Source organism: Centruroides sculpturatus, unplaced genomic scaffold (assembly GCF_000671375.1).
Source record: "Centruroides sculpturatus isolate CEXI.00-Female unplaced genomic scaffold, Cexi_2.0 scaffold82, whole genome shotgun sequence".
In the NCBI taxonomy this organism is placed as follows: Eukaryota; Metazoa; Arthropoda; class Arachnida; order Scorpiones; family Buthidae; genus Centruroides; species Centruroides sculpturatus.
Window position 1 is genome coordinate 914,189 of NW_019384498.1, and position 24,487 is coordinate 938,675.

General features: G+C 28.7%; 2 protein-coding genes across 5 annotated transcripts; both read right to left on the reverse strand.

The window, feature by feature from the left end:
* Positions 1-1,318: 1,318 nt before the first annotated feature.
* On the reverse strand, positions 1,319-19,187 carry LOC111621983. 2 transcript variants are annotated; one of them, XM_023364274.1, is made up of 6 exons: positions 18,606-19,187; positions 18,284-18,529; positions 17,295-17,430; positions 15,447-15,576; positions 8,545-8,639; positions 1,319-2,333 (listed from the first exon to the last, which is right to left on the reverse strand). In XM_023364274.1, the coding sequence occupies exons 1-6, from the start codon at positions 19,007-19,009 to the stop codon at positions 2,088-2,090; spliced, it is 1,257 nt and encodes a 418-aa protein (XP_023220042.1). In that variant the 5' UTR covers positions 19,010-19,187; the 3' UTR covers positions 1,319-2,087. The 2 variants fall into 2 exon arrangements, with proteins under 2 accessions (XP_023220042.1, XP_023220043.1); XM_023364275.1 differs by lacking the exons at positions 1,319-2,333; positions 8,545-8,639 and adding an exon at positions 14,495-15,273.
* A 2,202-nt stretch (positions 19,188-21,389) lies between these two features.
* LOC111621967 lies at positions 21,390-23,789 on the reverse strand. Of its 3 annotated transcripts, XM_023364224.1 has the most exons (4): positions 23,448-23,789; positions 23,073-23,216; positions 22,165-22,963; positions 21,390-21,605 (listed from the first exon to the last, which is right to left on the reverse strand). In XM_023364224.1, the coding sequence occupies exons 3-4, from the start codon at positions 22,950-22,952 to the stop codon at positions 21,473-21,475; spliced, it is 921 nt and encodes a 306-aa protein (XP_023219992.1). In that variant the 5' UTR covers positions 22,953-22,963; positions 23,073-23,216; positions 23,448-23,789; the 3' UTR covers positions 21,390-21,472. The 3 variants fall into 3 exon arrangements, with proteins under 3 accessions (XP_023219992.1, XP_023219990.1, XP_023219991.1); XM_023364222.1 differs by having other exon boundaries at positions 22,165-23,216; XM_023364223.1 differs by lacking the exon at positions 23,448-23,789 and having other exon boundaries at positions 22,165-23,257.
* Between the last annotated feature and the right edge of the window lie 698 nt (positions 23,790-24,487).

The following is a 24,487-nucleotide window of genomic DNA, read 5'->3' on the forward strand; positions in this document are numbered from 1 at the left end:
TTTAAGTTTTGTCTTGAAAGTGACTTAGCTTATACAGTACAGTACAGTCTTGTTTTATGTGGAATTTTGTGTCAAAGTACCATATAATAATCTATATAAATAAAAATGTAAATGTTTGTTCAAAATCTTAAATCTCCAAAAGTACTTAACCGATTGTTTTGATATTTTGGCACAATGTTGCATTCGAATATGTGCGTTTTTATATTTTATAGATGTCAAAATTTCCCCGCGGGAGAGAGGGACAAAATTAAGGCTTTCCGTGAGGAACTGGTCTTCTATTATTCTATTTTAGATGTGGTTTTTTGTATTTTAATAGGGAATGTCAAGAGAATGTACACTAAAAAGGGATTTTTTGAAATTTCCTTCAGTGGGAAGTGTTAAACATTTATAATACACATTTTGAGCCACAGCAACGCATGGCAGTGTCTGCTAGTGCATGATACAACATACTATTACTCTATCTACTTATTTTACTACTAGCAATTTGTCTAGTAGAAAAAGCTAACATTGTAAACCTATTATTGTGATAAAAAGAATGAAGATTGAAAAGTTAAAAGTGCCACAAATTTTGTTAACAATCTGCAAATTTCTCACCTTTGCATTCCAAAATTAGTTTTTCCTAGCTATCAAGTCAGCCTCATCTATACTCTAAGGTTGGCAAGTATGATGTTGCTAATCAAATAGTGCCAAATTATCTCAGGCTATATTTTGTTAAACCATAGAGGAGCATGGGTATAATGCTGTTTTCAGTCATTCATGCATCTTATTTGCTTCCAGTAGACCTGGAAGCAAATACAATGCATGAAACTGATAAATGGTAACATACATGCATAGTAAGCAGAAATTATAGGTTTGANATTTCTCAAACAAAAAATTTTTACAAAACTATTCATAAAATATTTTTATATATTATAATTAACATATTATTATCTAAATATTATATAATTGTAAGAAATGAGTTTCTTTGGTATTTGTAAATTCTTATAAACAATTATTTTTAATTTCAATAATATCACATTCATCATTTATTATTTATATACAGAGTGACTATAATTAAAGTCCTCTATTTAATGTAGTCTAGAGCAGTATTCTGCAACCTTTTTCTACTTGTGGCACACCCATGACTCAACACAGCACACCAAAATGTTATTCCCTTAAAAATGTATAATATGATACTATTAACAGAATTATGTAATGCCACTAACCTACTATTATTGTTATTAAACAGACATCAACATCTGTGATCAAATTTATTTTACATATAATTTCTTAGAATACATAAAAATGCATGACTTGTAATAAAGAATAAACAATCATCATCTTATTTCATCAGTGCTGTGGCAGAGAATGAAATACAAGCATAAGAAACACAACAACGTTGATAAAAATATAAATAAAACTTGAAAATTAACAGAATATGTAAAAGTTCATGGTGAATGGAAGTTCAACATGTGAATGGTTCATGGTGAATGGAAGTTCACCATGTGATGGCACACTGGTTGTGGAACACTGGTCTAGACAAATATTTATCGGTTCAAATGCAACCAAATTTCATATGGTGACATTTCAGAACATGCAAAAGACATGTCCATTAAAAAAACATACCAAAACTTACCAGTATGACACTTTTGGCACTGAAAGCTCAAAAATGTAGTTTTATCTATAGGGACTCTTAAAAAATGTGATTTGTTGAAGATATGTTGCAAATTTGGCAGCCTTGGAAGAGAGTTCACACTGCATGTGAGAGGCATCACAGAAGATCAATTATGATCAGCCAGTGATCACTGGTTACACCTTCAGAATGGAGGCCACATTGAGCAGTATCCTCTGCATTGTTAAGGTCTTGAGCATCTTGTACAGATAAAATTTTTGTTGCTTGTGAAGTGAAATGTGCCATAGTGGTGAGTTTGGTACTAATTTGTTTTTTCATTTGTTCTATTAAATATCTCTATACATACCAGTGAGTAGACTAATTTAATTACAATCACCCAGTATAATAATATACAATATGTATATATCTTTCTGTAAAAAGCTTATTTTCTATCAATTATTAAAAAAGAAAACATGTATATAAGTTGTTTTGTATGCTATTTGGTTGCAGTTCCAATCAATAAGGGATTTAAAAATATTTCAAGTATTTTACCCCAAGGCTGATATATCTTGAACTGAGTAACATGAGTAAATTGATTTTGTTCAATTAATGATGAAAGGTCTTGTGTTAAACTGCAGCCATCAAATACAATTTTCCATAGTGGATCTATAATATGCTGTATATGATACTTCCAACTTCCAGTTTGATGATGTGTATGTTCTGTATAAAAGAATTTTCCACCCTTAAAAAAAAATTACTTTGATTACTTCTTTTGGAAAATATTTATTTATGAAATCAATAGTTTTAATATTAGAAAAAAAACATTTTTAAAATAATTACAAAAAATATCTTCTATCCAACTACTTTTGCATACAAATGTAAATAATTATAAATGTAATTTAGCAAATCCTATTCTTTACTCAACATATGGAAAACATACATCATTTCAATGGTGCAGTTAAGTAACAGTAATGGCATCTCAGAAATGATCAAAGTATATCAAGTCTAACATTTTCATGGCACTTAATTCAAAAGATATCATTCATTAATAAGTGTGAATGAGCTGTTTCAGTATATAGAAGAAAGAAAGCAATGCCTAAAAAAAGTGAAACAAATTCTGCCAAACATTGTTTCTTTTCTTGTGGGCTATTAGAGCAATATTCTACAAAATCAGCATTTGGGCATTTTACTCAAAATGATCAAAAGTGAAAGGAAATCTATATGAAATGATTATTCAGTTTACCTTTTAAGTGTGATCTTGGATGAAGACACAAGTCAAAAATGCCTACTACATATTAGTATGTACTTCAAAACTTTTTTGTCAATTTTTAATTTGTGTTTACGCTCCAACACTTTTTATTTATTTCAAGAAAATAATGCAAGCTTATCTTTCCTAAAATTGCTTTACATTTGCCTTGCAACACACTGCAATATTTCCTACTTAGGAAATTTCAGTTTCAATTTGAGTTGTAGCATCAGGAATTATTAATTTATTATAATAAATAGACAAAAGTACTGTCTATGATCTACATGCACTCATGTAGTTCTAAGGAAAAGTGGACCTTTTTAGTTATAAACTTAATTGTATTTATTTAGAGAGAATTTTTTTATTTTCAGAATTAAAACTGTATTTGAAAAAATTTTATAATAAATAGTATGTATATTCAAAATGTTCATGTTATAACAGTTTTCAATCTATTTAGTAGCACTTCTACTATTCTGTTCTCTTTCCTTTCAATTAACAATCAAATTTAATAATTTATGACAAAATTTTTTATTTTACCAATAATAAAATTAAAAAAGTATAAAGTATGAAAAAAATATGTTAAGTGTTTTTTCATATACAGTACAAACAAATTACCTTATAATAGTTCCTTTAAAATTCATCGAAAGCTGAAAATGCCCTATAATTGTAGTAATATTTAATATTTTAATATATTCATATTTAATGTAATTAGAATAATAATTGATATATGCAGGAAAGACTACAAAACTGGAAAACTTCTTGAAGTTTCAGAACCTTTACTAGAACTTTTTTAATCATTTAATATATTAAAATTTATTCCACTATATTTTCTCAAGAAAACATAATAATAATTAGAAAATTCTTGGGAATTCTGCATAATCTTCAGGCTATAAGAATGATACAGGTAATTCAATGATCCAAAACTATGGTTTATTTATTTTTTGTTGATTACATACATAACTAGATGCATTTCATTTTACAACCCCCCCATCAGTAACTAAAATTATTAAGAGTTAAGTATAAGTACAAAAATTAATTAAACATAAAATTGGTAATAAAACTGAAAATAGTAATATCTTACTTTGCATTGAACCAACCATCTTCTTAAAAACAAATATATGTAAAAATGATATGGAACATATTTCAATGATACATACAGCAAATGATATGGATACAGTACATTAGATTACGAATGTTTTCTGCTATTGTAAGGCCGTTAGTCTTCATACACTTGCAGCTGCAGAATTATGAAATTCCCAAGAATTTTCTAATTGGAATATAGTTGGTATCCCAACAAGAAAGGAAATATAAGTTACTAATAATTAAAATTTAAGTAATTGAATTATTATTTTAATATATTTAATTTAATTTGTCAGCAACAGTTGAAACTTCTCGAATTATGATTTTGATGTTAATTCTTTGATAAATATCAACATTATCAAAATTAAAATAACTGCTAAAATTGTCATGATTGTTCAGTGTCATGCCATTATTGTATGATGCTTTTATACTTTATTTACTATTATCCTTATTTTAATGGTTTTTAAACAGGAAATGACTACAGGTATACCTCACCTTACGTCGGTAATTGGTTCCAGGAGAACAACGTAAGTCAAATTTACTTGTCTCCGAATCTACTTATTACTAGGCTAAATTGTAAATTACCATTCCCGGTTCTGTATTTTATTTATTAATGCATTTTTAATAATATATGGTTAATAAAAATCTATTTTAAGCTTACAAACAAATAAATTTTAGTTTTTAATATAGTACAAAAAAAAGTAATCTAAATTTACGAATGCATGTACTGTAAATACAGTACATACTTGTATAAACTTTAATATGATCTTATGTGCTTTAAACGTTTTTCTAGTTATATTACAACTTCAATATTTGTGGTGGACAGACGTAAAGTCGAATAAAATGACTCAAACTTGATTTTTATTTTTCCATATACTTTTTTAACAAGCGACGTATAACCGGGAACGACGTAACTCGAAACGACGTAAGTCGAGGTATGCCTGTACATATAAATCAAATCAATTTCCAATCTGAAGCTATATAATTATTTCTACTAAAATTACAATGTAATAATAGAGAGTACAATTAATCCTCTTCCTTCTTGTTGCAAAATGCAATAGGAAAAATAGTTTTATTGCAATCATGTCAATTTGCTTTTTACAAGTTATTTCTCTAAATTATAGAATAATAAAACAAAATACAGATTTAATCTTATAGTTTATTAATTATAAGCAAATGCACATATAAATGCTATGATCAATTCAAAATTAAAATAGCAATAACTTTTTAATGAATGAACATTTTTAACAATCTTGAATAGCCAGCCATCTTCAGATTCTAGAACTATAGAATAGTAAATCTGACATATATTATAGCCTGATACCATACCCATTTTAATACTAATGACTGCCATGTTGATCATACAGTACTTCCATCTACCATTGTCACTTATTAAGAAACAGACACAATATAGAACAGAAAAAAGTTTTCTACTGTGCTGTCAGCATTTGTGACTGTTCAAAATAACATTATTTTATGGAATAATGACTGATTTAATAGACTTATTAGTTATTACTCAAGAATTCTAGTTCAACTAGAGTCAGGATAACACTAGAAATCTATAAACATATGAGGAAATGTATCAAATACATCACCACAATACTCTGATCCAGTCTGGCACCAGATAATTTATTAAAAAAACTATTGTTTTTTTGATCTCCTAAGATCTACATCAGGTATTATACTGAATCAAAAATGGAACTCTCCAAAGAAAAAGACGAATTACATCTTGTTCTTTGGATGGTTCCATTTTTGAAGGGTATAGCTGATTTTTAGATTAATGCCAAACAATTGCCAGATTATATTGGGCTATATTAATGCTACTTTTAAATTTTTATCTCTAGGCCAAATTATTTGACATTTAATTATTAACAGTAGCATTAATATAACCTGATGTAATCTGGCAATCATTTGTCTTTAGTATAATACCTGATGAAGATCTTAGGAAATTGAAAATGTTACTTTTTTAGTGAATTAACCTGATGCTGAACTGGATCAAGGTATTGTCGTGATGTATTTGTATTCCTTGTATAGTATTAGAGAGGTAATTGCTTGTAGGGAATGTCAAGATGCAGACAACTGCCCAATGTCTAGAAATTTGTTATTAAATGGATTTGGATGTTTAATTTAAGATATTTAGTTTTAATATTTAAGTTTTTAATTAATTAATTTTTTTATCTTTCATTTTTATTTTTAATTTTATTTTAGCATTCATATATTTAGTTTTGTTCTATCAGATACATATGTATCTTTGTATTTTAAATTGTTTTTGTTCAAGAACCTGAAGCCTATGGCTTTTTAAGATGATTAAAACCATTTAAATTCAGTAATAGTTTTTAAATGAGCAAAGGTTTTTGTTTTGAATTGAATGAAATTTAAATAAGAAACTAATTCCAGTAAATAAATGTTGTTATCTAATGGATTAATATTTTACACAGGTTAATTATATTTAAAAATGAAGTACAAATCTGGATTTTAATGATAATGTATTTTAAGAAAATGGTTCAAATAAAAATGTTATAAATTTGAATTCAGTCATGTGTCCATCATGTGAATTTATAACAAAATGTGAATGAATAAATTGTGTAATTGGGCTGCAATTTGAAAAAATTGTAGACCTATAAATTCCACTGTCATTTATCTGTCCTTAATCTTGAGAACAGTTAGATAAACAAAATTCAAGACCAGATATGGAATGCTTAGGGGCAGGAGGCTCCAATTAAGTGTATATGAACTTCCAATGCAAACAGGAAGTCATGTTATTTAAATTCAAAAATTTTCCCCTGAAAGCAGTTAATAGATGACTGGCACGACTCTATTGTTAAAGGAAAAGTATGATGTACAGTACAGGGACAAACCACTACTAATTTGAGGTGGAGAGCATATATTTAAATTAAATTAATTAAAAATATTATTAAAAATTGCAGGGTGGCATTGTGACAATGGCAAAATAAATAAATGATCGTTTATAATTATAAAATCACATTTTCCAAGTCAAATATAATTATAGATCAACAGATTTAAAACAAGATTGATTTATGTAGATGAATATAAGCATTAAGAGCAACCAAAATACAGACAGAAATCTATGAATTAGCTGAGTAAAATTTTACAGATTATGTAGTACATAATTATTATATGATATGTAAAACTGACTTGGACTTAGGAAATAAAGGATCTAAAAATAAAATCAGTGTTATGTAATTTACAGATGATACAGTACAATATCAACACAAATACATATGTTTAGATTATATACATAATATTTGTAGAGTTATGATCATTTGCAATAAATTATTTAGCATTCTAAAATTTCAAAATCAACTGACAAAATGTTCTCAAATAATTAAAAATAAGTAAAAACCTTTCATATCTGCTGTCATACTTTAATTGGAAAAGAAGTGTGTCTTTTTGCCAGTTTTCATAACTAAAGAATTTATTTAAAAAAAATTTCTTTTGTAAGAATTAAAATTCAATGTAAAAAATACCCTAGCACTATAAACAGACATTCATTCTACATATATAATTTATGTATTGATTACATTTGAAGGCTTCATTACATCAATCATAAACAACAATTCCAGTACTTTAGAAAAATTTTATGATAATTATATAGAATCAGTACCCAGGACATTTTTTCTTAATTTGTTTTTTAAAGTCACAAAAACTGTACAGAACACTCATATATCTAACATAATATAGTAATGGGCACAATGTTTAATTTATCAAAATTTTGAGAGATTTTATTAAACAAAGAAATTTTTAGGTAGAGATCACAAATATAAATTATACTGTATGTATATATAATCTCAATATAAAGTTTTGAGTTGATATTATTTTACACGCCAAGTAATGTTCATTAGTACATTTAAGAATATAATAGCAAGGTTGAAGCCAAAGTTTTCATCTCTAAAATGTGAACGTCACTTACAAGATAGTGGCGCTCAACATTCACATTTTAGCAGGGGCAAATTCTCTGGGCTTGCTTAGCATGCGCCGCATGCTTAAGAGAAAGTTTTGACTGTCAATATACTTTTTATATGAGAACAAATATGCCAATAATAATTTATTCTAAAATGTAAACTCTTTTTTATCATTTGTGTTAGCTTTTTAAATTGGCAGCTAGCAGCTAGCCGTTTTAAGTCGGTGCGATGCTTGAGGAAACTCGATCGCTTGCTCATATGGAGGTTTGCCGTGGCAAACAAGTGCACGTGCATGACATCATTTAAAGCATTTAACACGGCCAGATTGTATTGAAAACTTGCAGTGCCCAGCCAGCATACACGTATTGTGTATAGGGGCAGATCTACATACAGATTAATAGGGCTTAAGCCCTGGTCAAGGGCCCACAAAATTTGTATTATCATCATAAATTTGTAATACTTTTTCATTATAATATATTTCATATACAGTATTTCATGTGTAGATATAATTCACTTTTTAATAGTCCATATTTTTTAATTCACACCAAATAACACCTTTTGCTTAGTGCTAGAGATAGGCATATTATTCTTATTATAACTTTCAGCATGCCCAAAAATTTTGGTCAGGATTCACCTCTGCGTTTTAGAGATGAAAACTTCGGCCGCAACCTCGCTATTGAATTTAAATAACTTTATATACTTACAGGTGTCAAGACTCTCCTGATTTCTTTTAAAACATTACGATTATTTTGTACTCTGCATAAAGTATCAGTTGAAATAACAACGTCAATGGAAGAATCTGGAATCAGAAATAATTTCTCATCAAAACCGCCAAAATAAAAATCGAGTTTTAATTCGGGAAACAATTTCATATTCTTGAGTATATAATTCTTAAGATAAGGGTTATTTTCAATCACTATCAAATGAGAATTCTTTGGATAATACCTGAAATTGGAACCTACGCTGGAACCAATTTCTAATATTCTAATCAATCCTCTATTTTTTAATTTTAAATCACCGGATTTAATTTGATACAAATCGGCAAACAGAACGTCTTTAACATTTGTCCTGCACCAAATGTCACTGTAAAGTTTCCAATTTAAAAACGATGCGGTCCATCTTTGTCTCAACGTAAAAATATTACTAATTAAAAAAGTAAGTAGTAAATACATTGCTGAAATTGGACACATGTAATACCACAAAAAAGAAGCAATGTGAGCATCTACTTCCGCCATCTTGTCTAATAAAATTTCCCATCTGATCTGAGCTGTCAGATAATCGAAGCAAAAAATCGCCAAAACGTGGTGCTAAAATCGCCCGATTGTAAATTTACATAGAAGTTTTAATTCCTAGACATTCGACTTAATTTTACAAAGAGCTTTTATTAGTTTATTTACGACATAACTAGATATGTAGTAAATCAAATAGAAATCATCTCTCTCTCTCTCTCTCTCTTTTTTTTTATTAATGTATGGGTTATAATCTTTTATCGCCCAACTACTTTTTTTTTTAAAACTCTTTCCGCCCTGTGGGTACTAAGAGGGCCTCCATTAGAAAGCCTATTATATGTTCGACTAGGCCCACGATGGGAGTGGCCAGATGGTGAGGGACGGGGCCCAACATATCCAGACAAACCACCCCGAAAAATTCCTAGAGATTTATCGACCCAGTCTGGATTCGAGTCCGGGTCTCCCAGAGTGGTAGGCTGCCATCTTGACCTCTCGGCCATCCGGCCTTTTCGCAATATATTTACTAGAAGCATCTACTTCTCCAAGTCAAATAGTTCATCAATTTTATTTATTCTATACATTTGTTTTTTCGATCAAAGATAAGTTGGGCACATATGTAAGAGAACTTGAGACATTTTCTTCCACGTTACCACTTCTGGGGTGGCCTAGAGAAATTACAGAATTTAAAACAATTAATTATAGTTAGGTACTGAGTTGGTGTGGGATGATCGTTACAATCTGCCGAAGAATACCAGAGATTTTCAGTTCAGTCCTGACTTAAGCGAAATGTTAGGTTATACTTGTTCTTAAACTTTCAATGATCTCTATTTCAGAGACGATCATATCTTCATTACTTAACTTAATCATCTAGTGTTGGAAATTGTACAATTAAACTTTTTTAACACGACAGGTATTCATTTTCAAACTTCGAATTTCACAAACTTCAACTTCGATTTACACAATATAATGACGGCCACAGGAAGGCATTTATTATTATTTAAATTATTATATCTATCTATATAACCCATTGAACACGTGTCTGTCCGTCCGCGTAACGGTATGCCAAAAACGGGCACTAGAGGCGCCCTAGCTATGATTTTAAATTAACAATAAATTATTTTTATTTGTAATAGGAATTTATTATTGATATGAATTTATTATTTATACCACGGAATGGTATAAATAATTATTATATGCCTTGATTAACTTAGCGCCACACGTTTACAACATTCCGTGGCTCACAAGTTAGTGAACGTCGCGCATTGACTCAGGGAAATTTGCTGAAAAAATGGCGGATACATTTAAAATCGAGGTTTACAACCGAAGGTAAATAAACAAACTAAACTATTTTAAAGTTTTATAGAATGTTTAATAAATAGAAATATAGATCCGTATGACGCGATTGTGACTTTAATAGATCTGTAGAACATATTGATAGGAACAAAAAAATTCAAAGGAACCGTGCTTCATGGGAATTTGTAAAGAATACCCACTAGGGGGAGTTCCGGGCTACTAGTATTAGATAAATGATCCACAGAGATACAGTATATACCCATTTTTTTCTGTCTATAGGGTTAATTACTTTTTGCTTTCCAGTTACCCGAAGTACAGTATTTATTTTTGTGTAATTACAATCAAGCCTAAAGTTAAGATCTTTGGATGTTCGGGTAAGTGCAATTCTCGTAGATGGAATTTTGTTTAAATTCAATTTTTTATTTTCATGATGTTTAATCTTTAATTTTCTTTTACAGTCCTTTCCTTACGAAGGCCAAAAAACGAAATTGGAGGCATTCAAGAAGTTCTTGGAGAAATTGGAGTTTACAATTAAGCTGGCGTGGTCCAATCTTCCAGTTCGTCAGCTGTGATGAAAGAGATGTAATTTATCGACCTGTGACTTTTTTACCGGACTTGACTTTGTAACTCGGATATGGCGACTTTACCCGGATTTGACAGTTTACCTCGGATGACCTCAAAACCCGGACGTAACTTCAAACCTCGGATGTTTCAGAAGGATGATTCTCGAATGAACTTTCGAATAATCGCAGGGAATCATTTCCTTTAGACTTTTGTGATTTAATCAGTGGTCCTGGTTTCGAACTTTTCATAAAACCGACTGAAATTTATATGAATCGTAATGATTAATTTCTGCCTTAATCGTGTCTTGTGCATTTATTTTAATATTTACATTCAATTAAAATTGAATTGTTTTAATTATTTGTAATCTGTTTCTTGAGTTAAGAAAAATTCTGCAATAAAGTTTACAAAAAAAAAATGTGTTATGTGTTAATTTGAATAATTTATACGTTACAACAATTGCGAATAACATTAAATTTAATTAGAAAATCATTTTAATAAAATTTTATTTTCAGAAGTTGTTGACAAATAAATAATAACGCAAAGAAAATAATATAATTATTTGCACGTTTTACTAACTTTTATAGTCGTTTCCATAATACAGCAAGACTCCACTTAACGCTGATTCGATATTAACGCGGCCTGCTCGGAGCCTAAAAAAGCTCAAAATTTACCCTTATTCAAATTATCGCGGCATTTCATTGATTCGTATATAATACGATTATTTCCAAACACGAACCAATCAGCAAAAGTGGCAATTGTCGCAGCTCTGAACTTTCCCTAAATCTATGTTTGTTTGGTGCAATTTTGGAAAAAAAAAGTATAACGTCATGGATACCATAGGCAATATCGACTTGGCTTGGCAAGAATTAACCGATAAATGCACGAACGAAGTTATGGCTGAAGGTATCCAAGAATTCTGAACGAGAACTATCGCTGTATCGTTAGGTTGAACTTGTAGAACAAGGAATTCGTGTAGAACTTTTTATTTTTCTTTTAACTCTTTCCGCCATGTAGGCATTAAGAGGGCCTCTTATAGCAAACCCATTATGGGTTCGGCCAGGCCCACAATAGAGAGCCAGGTGGTGAGGGACGGGGCCCGACATATCCGGACGGACCACCCCCGAAAAATTCCTGAGGATTTTTCGACCAGTCCGGATTCGATCCCGGGTCCCCCAGGGCGGCGGGCTGCCAATCTTGACCGCTCGGTCATCTGTCCCCATTCATGTAGAACTGGAAAATAGATTCTAAAAACGAAGAACACAAAAAATTTTTATACAGATTTCCTTAGTAAAAGTTTGGTAACGATAACCGAAATGCGTAGCGAATGATCCAGAGTTTGAAAGGAGTGCAAAAGCAAAACAAGGGGTTTTGGATGCGATCTTCTGCTACCGACATTTGCTTAAGAAGAAAAGCGACAAATAACATTAGATGACTTCGCAAAAAAATCAGGACCTTCATCACAAAAAATGAGCTTTACTGTGCGCTTTTTCTGTGTGCATATGTTTTTGTGTTATTTAACATATATTATTATGCAAATTAATATAAAAACAAATTAAAATAAAATTTGTTTATCTTTGGTCGCGTGTTCCCCTTTCCCTATTTAGTCTATGTTAAAATGATCTCGTTTAAGACTGTTTCGTTTAGCGCTTTGTCCTCTAGGAACGCATTCCCCACGTATTTTCATAATATTGTTACTTGTAATGTTCTTTACAGTACTTATATGGTTTTATTTTTATGTTGATTGCCAGGAATCTCTTTGAAGGAGAATTTTAAAAAATTTCTGAAAATAAATTATAATTCATTTTTGTGAAATTTATTATGGATATAGGAAATAAAGAAAAAAATCCTAAGAGAGATCCGAAATTTTTCAGGATTAGCCAAAGATTTCATTCATTTATTATGGGGTAGGAAGGATTGCACTTTCCGGATATCTTGAAACATCCAAAAACATTTTCATCTGTAATGGAACTTTGCATGCACTCCAGCAAGCCTGTGATTTTGTACGGACAGCGACGATACTAACATCACCAGAGAAGAATAGACTTTTTTTTTTTTTTTTTTTTAGCTCTTTCCGCCCTGTGGGCACTAAGAGGGCCTCTTTTTGCAAGCCCATTATGGGTTCGGCCAGGCCCACAATGGGGCTGCCGGGTGGTGAGGGACGGGGCCCGACATATCCGAACGGACCACCCCCCGAAAAATTCCTGGGGATTTTTCGACCCGTTCGGATTCGAACCCGGGTCCCCCAGAGCGGTAGGCTGCCACCTTGACCGCTCGGCCATCCGGCCAAGAGAAGAATATACTATGATTTATTATGAAAAACATTTTGAAGCAGTTATAAAGCTGTCAATTGATGTAAAATTATATAATTTCCATACGTTTTGAACATTTGTACTTAAAAAGCTAAATGGAATAATTTGAGTGATGAATCTAAGGAGGTTCTTTTATATTCAAAGATAGGCAATCCACTGAATAGACCATTAACTTTAGGTTTGATTTTAATTAGATAAAAATAAATACTCGGGTTAACTCGGAAGTAAGTTAAAAAGTTATTATCCGTATAGACATAGCAGAAGTGGGTATATACTGTATCTACGTGGATCACTTATCCCATGAAAAGGTGATTGAACCAGGTTGAAAAGTAAAGCTCGGTGAAACATCTAAATAAAGGAAACTTTTGAAAGTTGTGGCATAAGACTAATACTGGAACGAGATTTAACAGTAAGATTAAAATGTGAATAAAGTGCACAGACTACAACTACAGGAAGTTTTAGATAAAGCATTGTCACCACGATAATAAGTCAGTAAAACAAGCATCCTCGAAGTCGTACTTATAAATTAATGGCAGAAATAAGGCATGTCCAAAGTGAAGAAAGACAATCAAATTTTGACTTAAAATTTTAGAATCCCTTCACGTGCATTCTTGTTTCGGCACGTAAACATTTGAAAAGGTGTTGTTGTGCAATACATACAAGAAGCAATTGCAAGCTTTATCTCTAAGAAAACGTACAGAGCTGAAAAAGAGAGTCTAGCAAAAGATATAATTTCATATTACAAATCTCATGGACAAAAATCAATGGTTAATCACTTTTTGGAAAAATGAGTCAGAAGAACAAGCATTTCACATCATTGAACGTTATAACTAGAATGGAATCGAAGGTTACAAGTTTCAAACTGAGTACTCGGGGACACTAAAGAAAAAACAATGAAAACAAAGTAAAAGCATTGCTTCATAAGTACCCGTCAATGTCTACAAGAGCTATGATTCGATCTACCATTATTAAGATTAAGCGAATAGTTTGTCCATACAAGCTAGAATCGAAACATTTAAAAAAAATATTTTTATACATATTTTCAACGCCGAACTCTTGAGGTTTTTTCAACCTTTCTCATTTGACAATTAAAACAGAAAAATGCTATTACTGTATTAATAAAACAGTACAGTATATTATATCTAACTTATATTTATTTTTTACCCGTTTAGTTCCTCCTTACTTCTACTCTATTGTGTAAATTTATATTTATATTGTAAAAATGAATAAACTACATTATAAATAAATAATGATTTTTTTAATCCACAATTTAAAAATCTTGCGTATAGGCCTGCATATTTTTATTTCTATCGCCTTATACTGTACCTGTTACAATGAAAGTGAATGGTCAGTTAATGTACACCTTCACTAAAGCAATTAATGAATCTGTACTGCAGCGTACATAAGATTTCAATTTTCTGTTTGCCCCGAAAAATTAATCGCTGAATGTGAAGTTCCACTGACAAAACTTTTACTTTAAGAATGATTGCATCTGCCTAATTTTGCAGTACAGAACAAGAGTTTTTCAAATGTTCTTGCGATTTGAAATACCAGACTATGAAGTGTAAATACAAGAAGAATAGTACTTTATGCACTTCTAAATGTCACAACTCTTCGACTTGCTTCAATAAATAAAAACATTAATTAAAAGATTTCAAATTCACATTTCACAACCTCAGCTTGTAAAGGTTAACAAACACACTAGAGAGTATTAATTACTAGGGAAAGTGGATTTATTATTTTAAAATGAAAGATTTGTTCTACATTCACTGTAATCTATTGAACGATAAACAGCTTTCAAAGCTTGTTTCGATTGAATTGTATTACTTTTAATAAAAAAAAAATTAGTTAAGCTTTTACATTATAGAAGATTAATTTAATTTCTACGCTGATCATGCATTCAGCAAATAACATTAAGAATCGGAAAGTGCAAAGATCGTAAATATCAACATTTAATCAAATTCGGCTCCAATAGTAATACTCATTTCATCGCCGACGATTAAAGTTTGATGATACCATAAATTTGTATCCAGTACAACTGAAAAATATAATAAATATATTATTTTATTAAAGAAATAGATTTTACTTAATCACTTATCTTAATTAAACATAAAATGCTAAATATTTATTTGAAATTTCACAAAATTAATATATTGTTTATTTAATTTCTAAAAGTATTCAGCTGCGTTTAGTAAACAATTGAAACTTAACTAATTTCTCCTGATTCCACGATGATCTCCAAGGTTTTACATTGTAGATAACATTCAGGTACAGGTTCTAAGATCCATCTTTTTTTCCCTTTGATTTGAGCTTGCCACGAAGGATAATTTACTTTATCAATCTTTAAAACAAACGCAAAAATGATAAATATTTTAAAACAGTAAATTAATATCACTTTAGTTATGAAAGTATTATTTAATTAATAAAAAAAAGTGTTTATTTTATTGATTATCTATAAATAATTNATAATAATAATAATAATAATAATCTTTATTTATCTTTCCCTCAAGACTTTAGTACCAAAATCATTTATTTATAATTTAATTTTATACATCATACTCATAAATTCCAAATCCACAAAAAATTTTCAACTTATCCTTAGATAATTTTCCATTATCCTTATTTCCAGTGACATAATACATTTAATAAAATTCATCTATTTTTTTAACATTTTAATTTTTGTATGCTAAATTTTTATATATTAAATTTATAGTTAATAATAAATGTTAATTTTTTATAAAAATTTAAAAATTTCAATTTAAAAAGTTTTAAAGATACTGTATTTTCTTTAAATGTATAAACGTTCTGTTTAAGTATATTTTATGTGCTATTGATGTTTATATTAGTTAAAGATGATTATATTTTGATCAAAAACATTAGTGTTAATAAACTTTTTCTCAATGTTTAGATAAACTTAGAATTTTGTTAATTATCCAGATATTGGCAAGGGAAGTAATTGAGAATGGCGTAACAAAATAATAATTTTTTCTTTACCAATCGAAAAACGGTTTATTATTTAGTACAGGGGTGGCCAACAGTTTTTGTCCCCGGGCCGAATTAGAAAGAAAACTTTTTCCACGGGCCGAACCAGAGGCTGCTCTAGGAAGATTTTGAGGTAGTGCGAGATCTCATTGTGGTGTCACCCCGTAGAGACTAAATTGTAGATAGAGATTACAGATACATTTTTCACATTATCATGTATAATCAACATTCTACGCTGTACTTAAGAGTTTGTAATGGAGGCTAAACGCACAGTGAGTTGTTGACCTTTTTGTTTTTTCTTTAGGCGTCAGAATTTTTCATCGAGCTATTCGGACTTGAGTAGCTAATGTTGAAAGATTAATCGTGGGCCACATAAATTCATTAGACGGGCCGTATGTTGGCCATGCCTGATTTAGTACATGAGCTAAATAAAAAAAAAAACTTTCATTTTAATAAAAATAAGTATTAAAAATTTTGCAGGTATTAGGCATATATAGCGTGCATTATATATGCCTAATACCTGTAAAATTTCAAAGTTTTTGAGTAATTAATCGTTATTACCGAACATTCTGCTTGCAGTAATAATATTTAAGCCTTAAAAAACCAGGTTATATAATATAAACAGAAAAATAAAAACAATAAAAGTACCGAACTTCGCGTAACCACAATTCCGTTAATTTTAACGGAATTTAACATCTCTCGCCTTCACTTTTCTGAAAATGAAACTTCTTGTGCTTTCGTACTAAATAACAAACTATCTCTCGATTGATACAGAAAAAATGATTACTTTATACATTCTCCATTACTTCCTTTGTGACTTTACACAATTTGTCATGTAAAACAAACAGTTTTGCTATACTCGGATATCAAACCTTATATTTTTGTATATAAAGGAAATCATTTACAAATAAAAACAATTAGAAAATAAACTTTTTCTCATAATTTTATTTATTTTTATTTTCTTTTGTAACTTCGCATGAAAATTTCTTTTTAAAAAAAAGATTGTTAAAAATATTACAGTACTCGTATAAAACAAGGCAAGATTCTATATGTAAACTATGTAAAAAAGTAACTTACGTGCATGTTAGCTCCATAGCCAGGACTTCCCATGAATATCCAATCCATTTTAGTGGCTTCGGAAAGAGGAGGAAGAAAATAAGGACGTTGATAATAAGTTCTTAATAAGTTCGCTACATTTGGATCACAATTACCCCTAAATGAATATATATTCGTAAAATCATTATCCATTTTAGTAGTCGAAGAATAGAAAATTAATTTAAAAAACAAGTCGTCTATAAAATTAAAATACTTTCCGATAATTTTCACTTGAAATTGAATTAATTGTTACATAGACTTAACCTAATCGACGTTTTTATCTATTCANATATTGTATTTTATGGATATATCTAAAGATATTTTTATAAAACGGTTTGTTAATTAAATAAAGCAAAATAATAATAATAATAATAATATGACAAATCTGTTGTAATAACTATAAATTCAAATCTGGCTTAAATTCAAATCTTAATAAGTTCGCTACATTTGGATCACAATTACCCCTAAATGAAGATATATTCGTAAAATCATTATCCATTTTAGTAGTCGAAGAATAGAAAATTAATTTAAAAAACAAGTCGTCTATAAAATTAAAATACTTTCCGATAATTTTCACTTGAAATTGAATTAATTGTTACATAGACTTAACCTAATCGACGTTTTTATCTATTCAGTCAATTTTAATATCATTTAGTCTATTATTTAATTTATTGAGAAGAGACAAATTCTTCTTTCGTTAACGATAATGTAATTTAATTCTAGAAGAGAGAAACATATAATTATTTTTATTTATCTGTACTTAAGCATATATTTGCTTGATTTTAAATAATTGTAAAACAATAATTGATATATTTTATAAAGTTTCGTGTTTATTGTATATAGTGCAATAAAACCTGTCTAAAACGGAACCAGACGGTACAGGCAAGAATTTCCCGTTTAAGCAGATTTCCGTTTTATTAAGTGTCCTTTTTAGAGAAATTTTACTGTATTAAATAAAGTAGAACTCTTACCATCCTATATACCAAGGTTCGGTACCTTTCTTCATCAAAGCCCTGTCCTCGGACATTTCAAATACTTCTCCTAAATGATTAAATTCAGTTTTGTAAGGAAAGAATTGGCAATTCATTCTAGTCTTGCTCGATGTAAAACTATTTTCATAGTATAAAGATTTAAAAAATTCAAAACTAAATACATGTGGAGCTGTCCAGTTTACAGTTGCATCGGATATAACAACAGGTACTCCAGTATAGGCGTACCTGACAATTATTATAATTAAAATATTTAAATTCATTAAAAATAAAATATTCTTTAATAGTATGGTATTCTACTCACATTTTTTCGAAGTATTCGGGAGAAATGCCGGATATACGTTGAATTTCAGCTACGTTCGAACAATGTGAGCATCCCAACGAAGGCAAAAACATATTATTAACCGATGGTGGCATGTCTATCGTGCATAATTCTTCTCGTTCATCGACATCATTCCAATAAAACATCACTCGAGTAAATCCTTCTCTTGTATATAAACTGTAATAAGTAATAACGGCAACAATGCAAACTAAACTTGCAAACCATATTCTACGTTTGGGATTCGCATCGTAGTTTGTTCGCTTTTTTATTAACTTTAATGATGATAAATTCTCTAATTGACTATAATGTATTCCGAGTTCTTTAGCTTTAATTGAAATCTGAAGGAAGAGTGCTTCCGGATCACGTCTTTCTGTTCCGCTTCCCATTTTTGAAGTGAGTGGAGAGGACTGTCATTGTGCATTGGTTAACGGATGAGAGCAGACAACAAAACAAACCTTGCGTACCGTACAGTACATACAGTAGATAAATGCACCCAAAACAGGATAATGAACGTTAACGTAAGATCGATAAGAAATTAATTAAAACTTTCAATAACGTTTTCGACTTACTTAAACTAAATAAGTTAAATGAATATATTAAGATGTTATTGAAAGTTTATATAATTTTATCTTGGAAAAGAATTAAATAAAATACATTCAACGTTCCTTATTTATGTCAATCTTACTTTATTCGGTTTTATTTTTAACTTTATTCTGTAACTAATAAATTGGTAAATTCTATTAATATTTCTTTATCTATTGTCTGTCATAAAAAAATTTCATTAAATTACTAAAATTATCGAGTTTATTAAATATACCGGTACATTAATTAATACGGTTTAATTCTAGATTACAAATGAAATATTTTAAAATAAATTCAATATTTATAACGTTAAAAGATTCTGGAAGATGAAAAAAAATGTATAAAATATTTTTAAAAACATGTAAAATTACAATTTTTAATGATTACATAAGATAGAAAATTCAAATCGTTAAAATTTTATTTGTTGAAAAATGTAATAAACATTGAAAAAATCGTTCATTGTCATCCCCGGCGTATGAGGACACTGCTATTAAGGAAAGCAAAGGGTTGCTATTCCCAAAATTTTACACAAATAAAAAGACCAGTATCAACTTTTTAAATTTCAACCACTGATAATATATCACTTTAATGCTTTCTCTATCTGATTTTTTACAAATGTTCTTGCTTTGCCCGAATTTTCCCCACTGTTTTGCCCACATTTGAGAGGACAGTTACCAATTGTATATGACATCACATTCCATTTCCCGAATAACCTTATGCGATTGAAAATAGCTGTGTCGTGATCATAAAGATTATCATTTAAAAATAACTACAAATATTGTATTTTATGGATATATCTAAAGATATTTTTATAAAACGGTTTGTTAATTAAATAAAGCAAAATAATAATAATAATAATAATATGACAAAACTGTTGTAATAACTATAAATTCAAATCTGGCTTAAATTCAAATATAAAAAAAATTTTACCAAGGAAAAATTTGTATGTCGAAAAACATTAAAAATGAATTAAACAATTTTTTATAAAAAATATTTATTTTTAACTTATTTATTTATATATAAATTATTGATATACACGTAAACTATTCCGTACATTTATATAGAGTTATTTATTACTATGATATATATAATTTTTGGCTTAATCTACAGGAATAAAGTTGTTAATGCCTTTAGTATTACAGATATCCATTATAAGGTTTTGAGTTAAAATGGGAAACATATACTAAATAATATTATGAAGAATAAAAATATTACCGATTTATAATAGGATTTTTATAAATAATAGCCATGCTATTACGAGGAACATCGTAGATATAATGTAAGACGTTATAACTGTGTACAAACCATTATTTATCGAACAAGAAAAATCTTATAAGTTACTGTCTCTGTTTTTATTGTTGTTTATATATCATGAATCATAAAATCGATATAATAAATATAATATCGATTAAATGTCATAGTTTAATGTAATTCTTTTAAAATTTCTTTTTATTTCTTTTTAAAATTTCGTTTTCGTGAAAAGGACATTGAAATATGTAGCATTTATTTCCTTTAATAGCTTCTAATAATGACTTCAAACTAAACAATGACAACTTATTTGTTTTAAATCTGCAAAGAAAAATCAATCCAATTAAAATTTAATAATAATAATAATAAAATTAAGTTCTNGCGTTACACTATCCAGAAACTTTTTTTGCTACAATTATTCATCTATGAGTAATTAATTATAGTAAATTTTTCAGAATATTTAAGCTTATTAGCTACAAAAATGGTTTCATATTTTTTTATTTAGAATGATACAAAAAGCACAAAATAGAAAGAAACAATAGTGGACCTACTGAGAAAGATTCTTTTTATGCATGACCTTTCGTATAGTGATTTATTTATATATAAATTATTGATATACACGTAAACTATTCCGTACATTTATATAGAGTTATTTATTACTATGATATACATAATTTTTGGCTTAATCTACAGGAATAAAGTTGTTAATGCCTTTAGTATTACAGATATCCATTATAAGGTTTTGAGTTAAAATGGGAAACATATACTAAATAATATTATGAAGAATAAAAATATTACCGATTTATAATAGGATTTTTATAAATAATAGCCATGCTATTACGAGGAACATCGTAGATATAATGTAAGACGTTATAACTGTGTACAAACCATTATTTATCGAACAAGAAAAATCTTATAAGTTACTGTGTCTGTTTTTATTGTTGTTTATATATCATGAATCATAAAATCGATATAATAAATATAATATCGATTAAATGTCATAGTTTAATGTAATTCTTTTAAAATTTCTTTTTATTTCTTTTTAAAATTTCGTTTTCGTGAAAAGGACATTGAAATATGTAGCATTTATTTCCTTTAATAGCTTCTAATAATGACTTCAAACTAAACAATGACAACTTATTTGTTTTAAATCTGCAAAGAAAAATCAATCCAATTAAAATTTAATAATAATAATAATAAAATTAAGTTCTATAAAAGACTAATAATTTATAATGTAATTAAGTCTTTATTAATAAATAAGAAATTAATTAGGTTTTGTAATTTTCATTATTTTATTAAAAATTAAATAGTACAGTAATTATTTGTTTTCATTTTACTATACATAAATAATCTTTTATACAATAAAAATATTAAATAGAATAAATAAGAGTAGATAATGTTTTTATTTATATATCCTAATTAATTTTCCATCATTTGCATAATGTGATTATCTGTCAATAAATTAAAAATATATAATATAATGTTCATTAAATCCATTTGCGCATTGAAAAATTGAAAAAAAAAATCCATAATAGTTGAATGTGTAAAGCAATATTATAACTTTATATTATATTCAATGTATATTATATGTAATAAAACTATAAATTTATAATATATATAGGCTAACAGATTAATCTTGTTATAAAGTATATTATATGAAGTAATTATAATTAATTAATTAAAATAATTCAAAGTATATCCAATAACTCACTTGGAAACAAGTTGGTATAGAGTTTTCTGAATGACGTTTTCTTTATTTTTTCGTCCTTGACGTGCCGATTGGCAAATAAATCTTTTTAAACAGTTGGAACGATCGAAATCTGGTGGTTCGTTTCGTTTATCGAGACGAAATGCGGGATTATTTCCTAAAAGAGAATGTCGCCTTTGTCTGTCTAAAACTACATCCTGTCCCGCTTTAGCAGGTTCGGAAGCGGTAGAAATTCTCTTCATTGGGATTACTATAAAATTAGGCATTAAAGAGGCCAAAAGTAAAGCAGCCGGAAATAGACCAAGGAGTATAGTTAGCGATTCGTCTTCTTGAAACTTCTTTCTTATAATTGAAAACGTATTTTTCATCGAATCGTATTTTTCTTTTAGAATGTTTTCGTAAGGTTTAAAATTGCCATTATTATATACATAGCCTCCATTTTCGTAAAAAGTATTCGTTGGTAAATTATTTACCGTAGCGGGATAACCCATTGCCTTGAGATCGAAACTGTTTTCTACATTCTGTTCGTGATTCGTATGTGTTATGGGATCAAAATTGCTACTTGGAAACATGTGAGATTCGTAAGAGAATCTATTAAACGAAGGCGATTTCCAAGGACGAAATGGATATTTTAAATTTTGAAACTGTGTCGGATGTGAATTTTTCATAGTTCCTTTATTATTGAATTGAATATTATGTAAAGAACCATTTCCTGCATCTCTTTTGATCGTTTCTGTTTCTATTCGATCTATCCAAATGCAAAATAAAATAGTAATAAGCTTAAAAAACATTTCGCCTGTTCCTAAAAGTAAAATAAACATTTTAATAATATAAAAGCAAATATAAATTTAAAAAATGAATTGTCAAATTATTTTCACAACCGAGCCAATTTTACTCGAAATTATACTTACCGAAATGATCCCGATTTTACAGACGTACAGAGTAAGATAGTCGCTGTCTTTATATTCTCATTGATCACGGTCGAATGATATCAATTATATATTGTTTCATATCGACGAGAAAAATCATCCACGCTTAGATCCTTCTTTTAAAATCTGTTAATGAAACTTGTTATAAATTGAATCAAATGAATTAAATGCGTTACACTATCCAGAAACTTTTTTTTGCTACAATTATTCATCTATGAGTAATTATAGTAAATTTTTCAGAATATTTAAACATGGAAGAAAACTATTTAAGCTTATTAGCTACAAAAATGGTTTCATATTTTTTTATTTAGAATGATACAAAAAGCACAAAATAGAAAGAAACAATAGTGGACCTACTGAGAAAGATTCTTTTTATGCATGACCCTTTGTATAGTGAAAATCTAGATCAAAATATTATTCGTTTATATAGGTCAAATAATAAATTTTACCGAGCTAAACGGATAAATAAACTTAAAAATTATTTTACGGCAAGATAAAATTCTTATTTATTTAAATAATTTTATTGTAATGTTAATTAACAGTTTAACTGAAATTCGAGGATATTTACTAGAGTAGATTATTAGAAGAGTTTGATTTATGAGTCTATTTTAATCACTATTACAGAAAATGTCGTCTATAACATTAATCGTATGAATAACTAGATTATTATTAAAATGACATTGTTTACGTAAGGATTTTATGATCAAGTAAACGAAGAATTCTTATAAAACTGAATGTAGATAAAATTTATATGAATCTTTCAAGAGTATCATGAAAGGTAAGTTATGAATAACCAATACATGTTTAGAATAATTAAGAAAATTTATAAATGAGATAAGTTTTTAAATGCAAGTCATTCAATAGGGAGGGACCCAGAAGAATGTTTTTGAGAGATTACTCTTTTAAAAACTTTATATAGCCTACATACAAAGATTATTATTATTATATTTATAATTAATAATTTTCATACGTATTAATTTTTACGTATATCATTTATACAACTGTAGTACTGTTTTAGAGCTCCGAGCGAATCGTTAGTTTGGCGGATAGTTTTTAAATTATGTTCATAGAGCTGGCTATGATAAACGTTATTTCGGTGCCCCGTCATTCGTCATCCTGGATAAATTCCTGAATTGCTTCACCATATCACCACATACAGTTAATTTGAAAATACAATATTCAGCATAAACGTATTAGGCCTACATAGAGCAAAAATAAAGATACCAGGGGATGCAGAAGAGGGAAAACTAATAAAATAAATATTATTTTGAATGCGTATGTTTGTGTAGAATTATACAGTATTAGTATGCCAGAAATCTTTCCTGTGAGAAATGTCATCATATTTTAAGTAGACTAAATTTATTAATAATGCCAAAAAACGTTATTATAGTTGACAA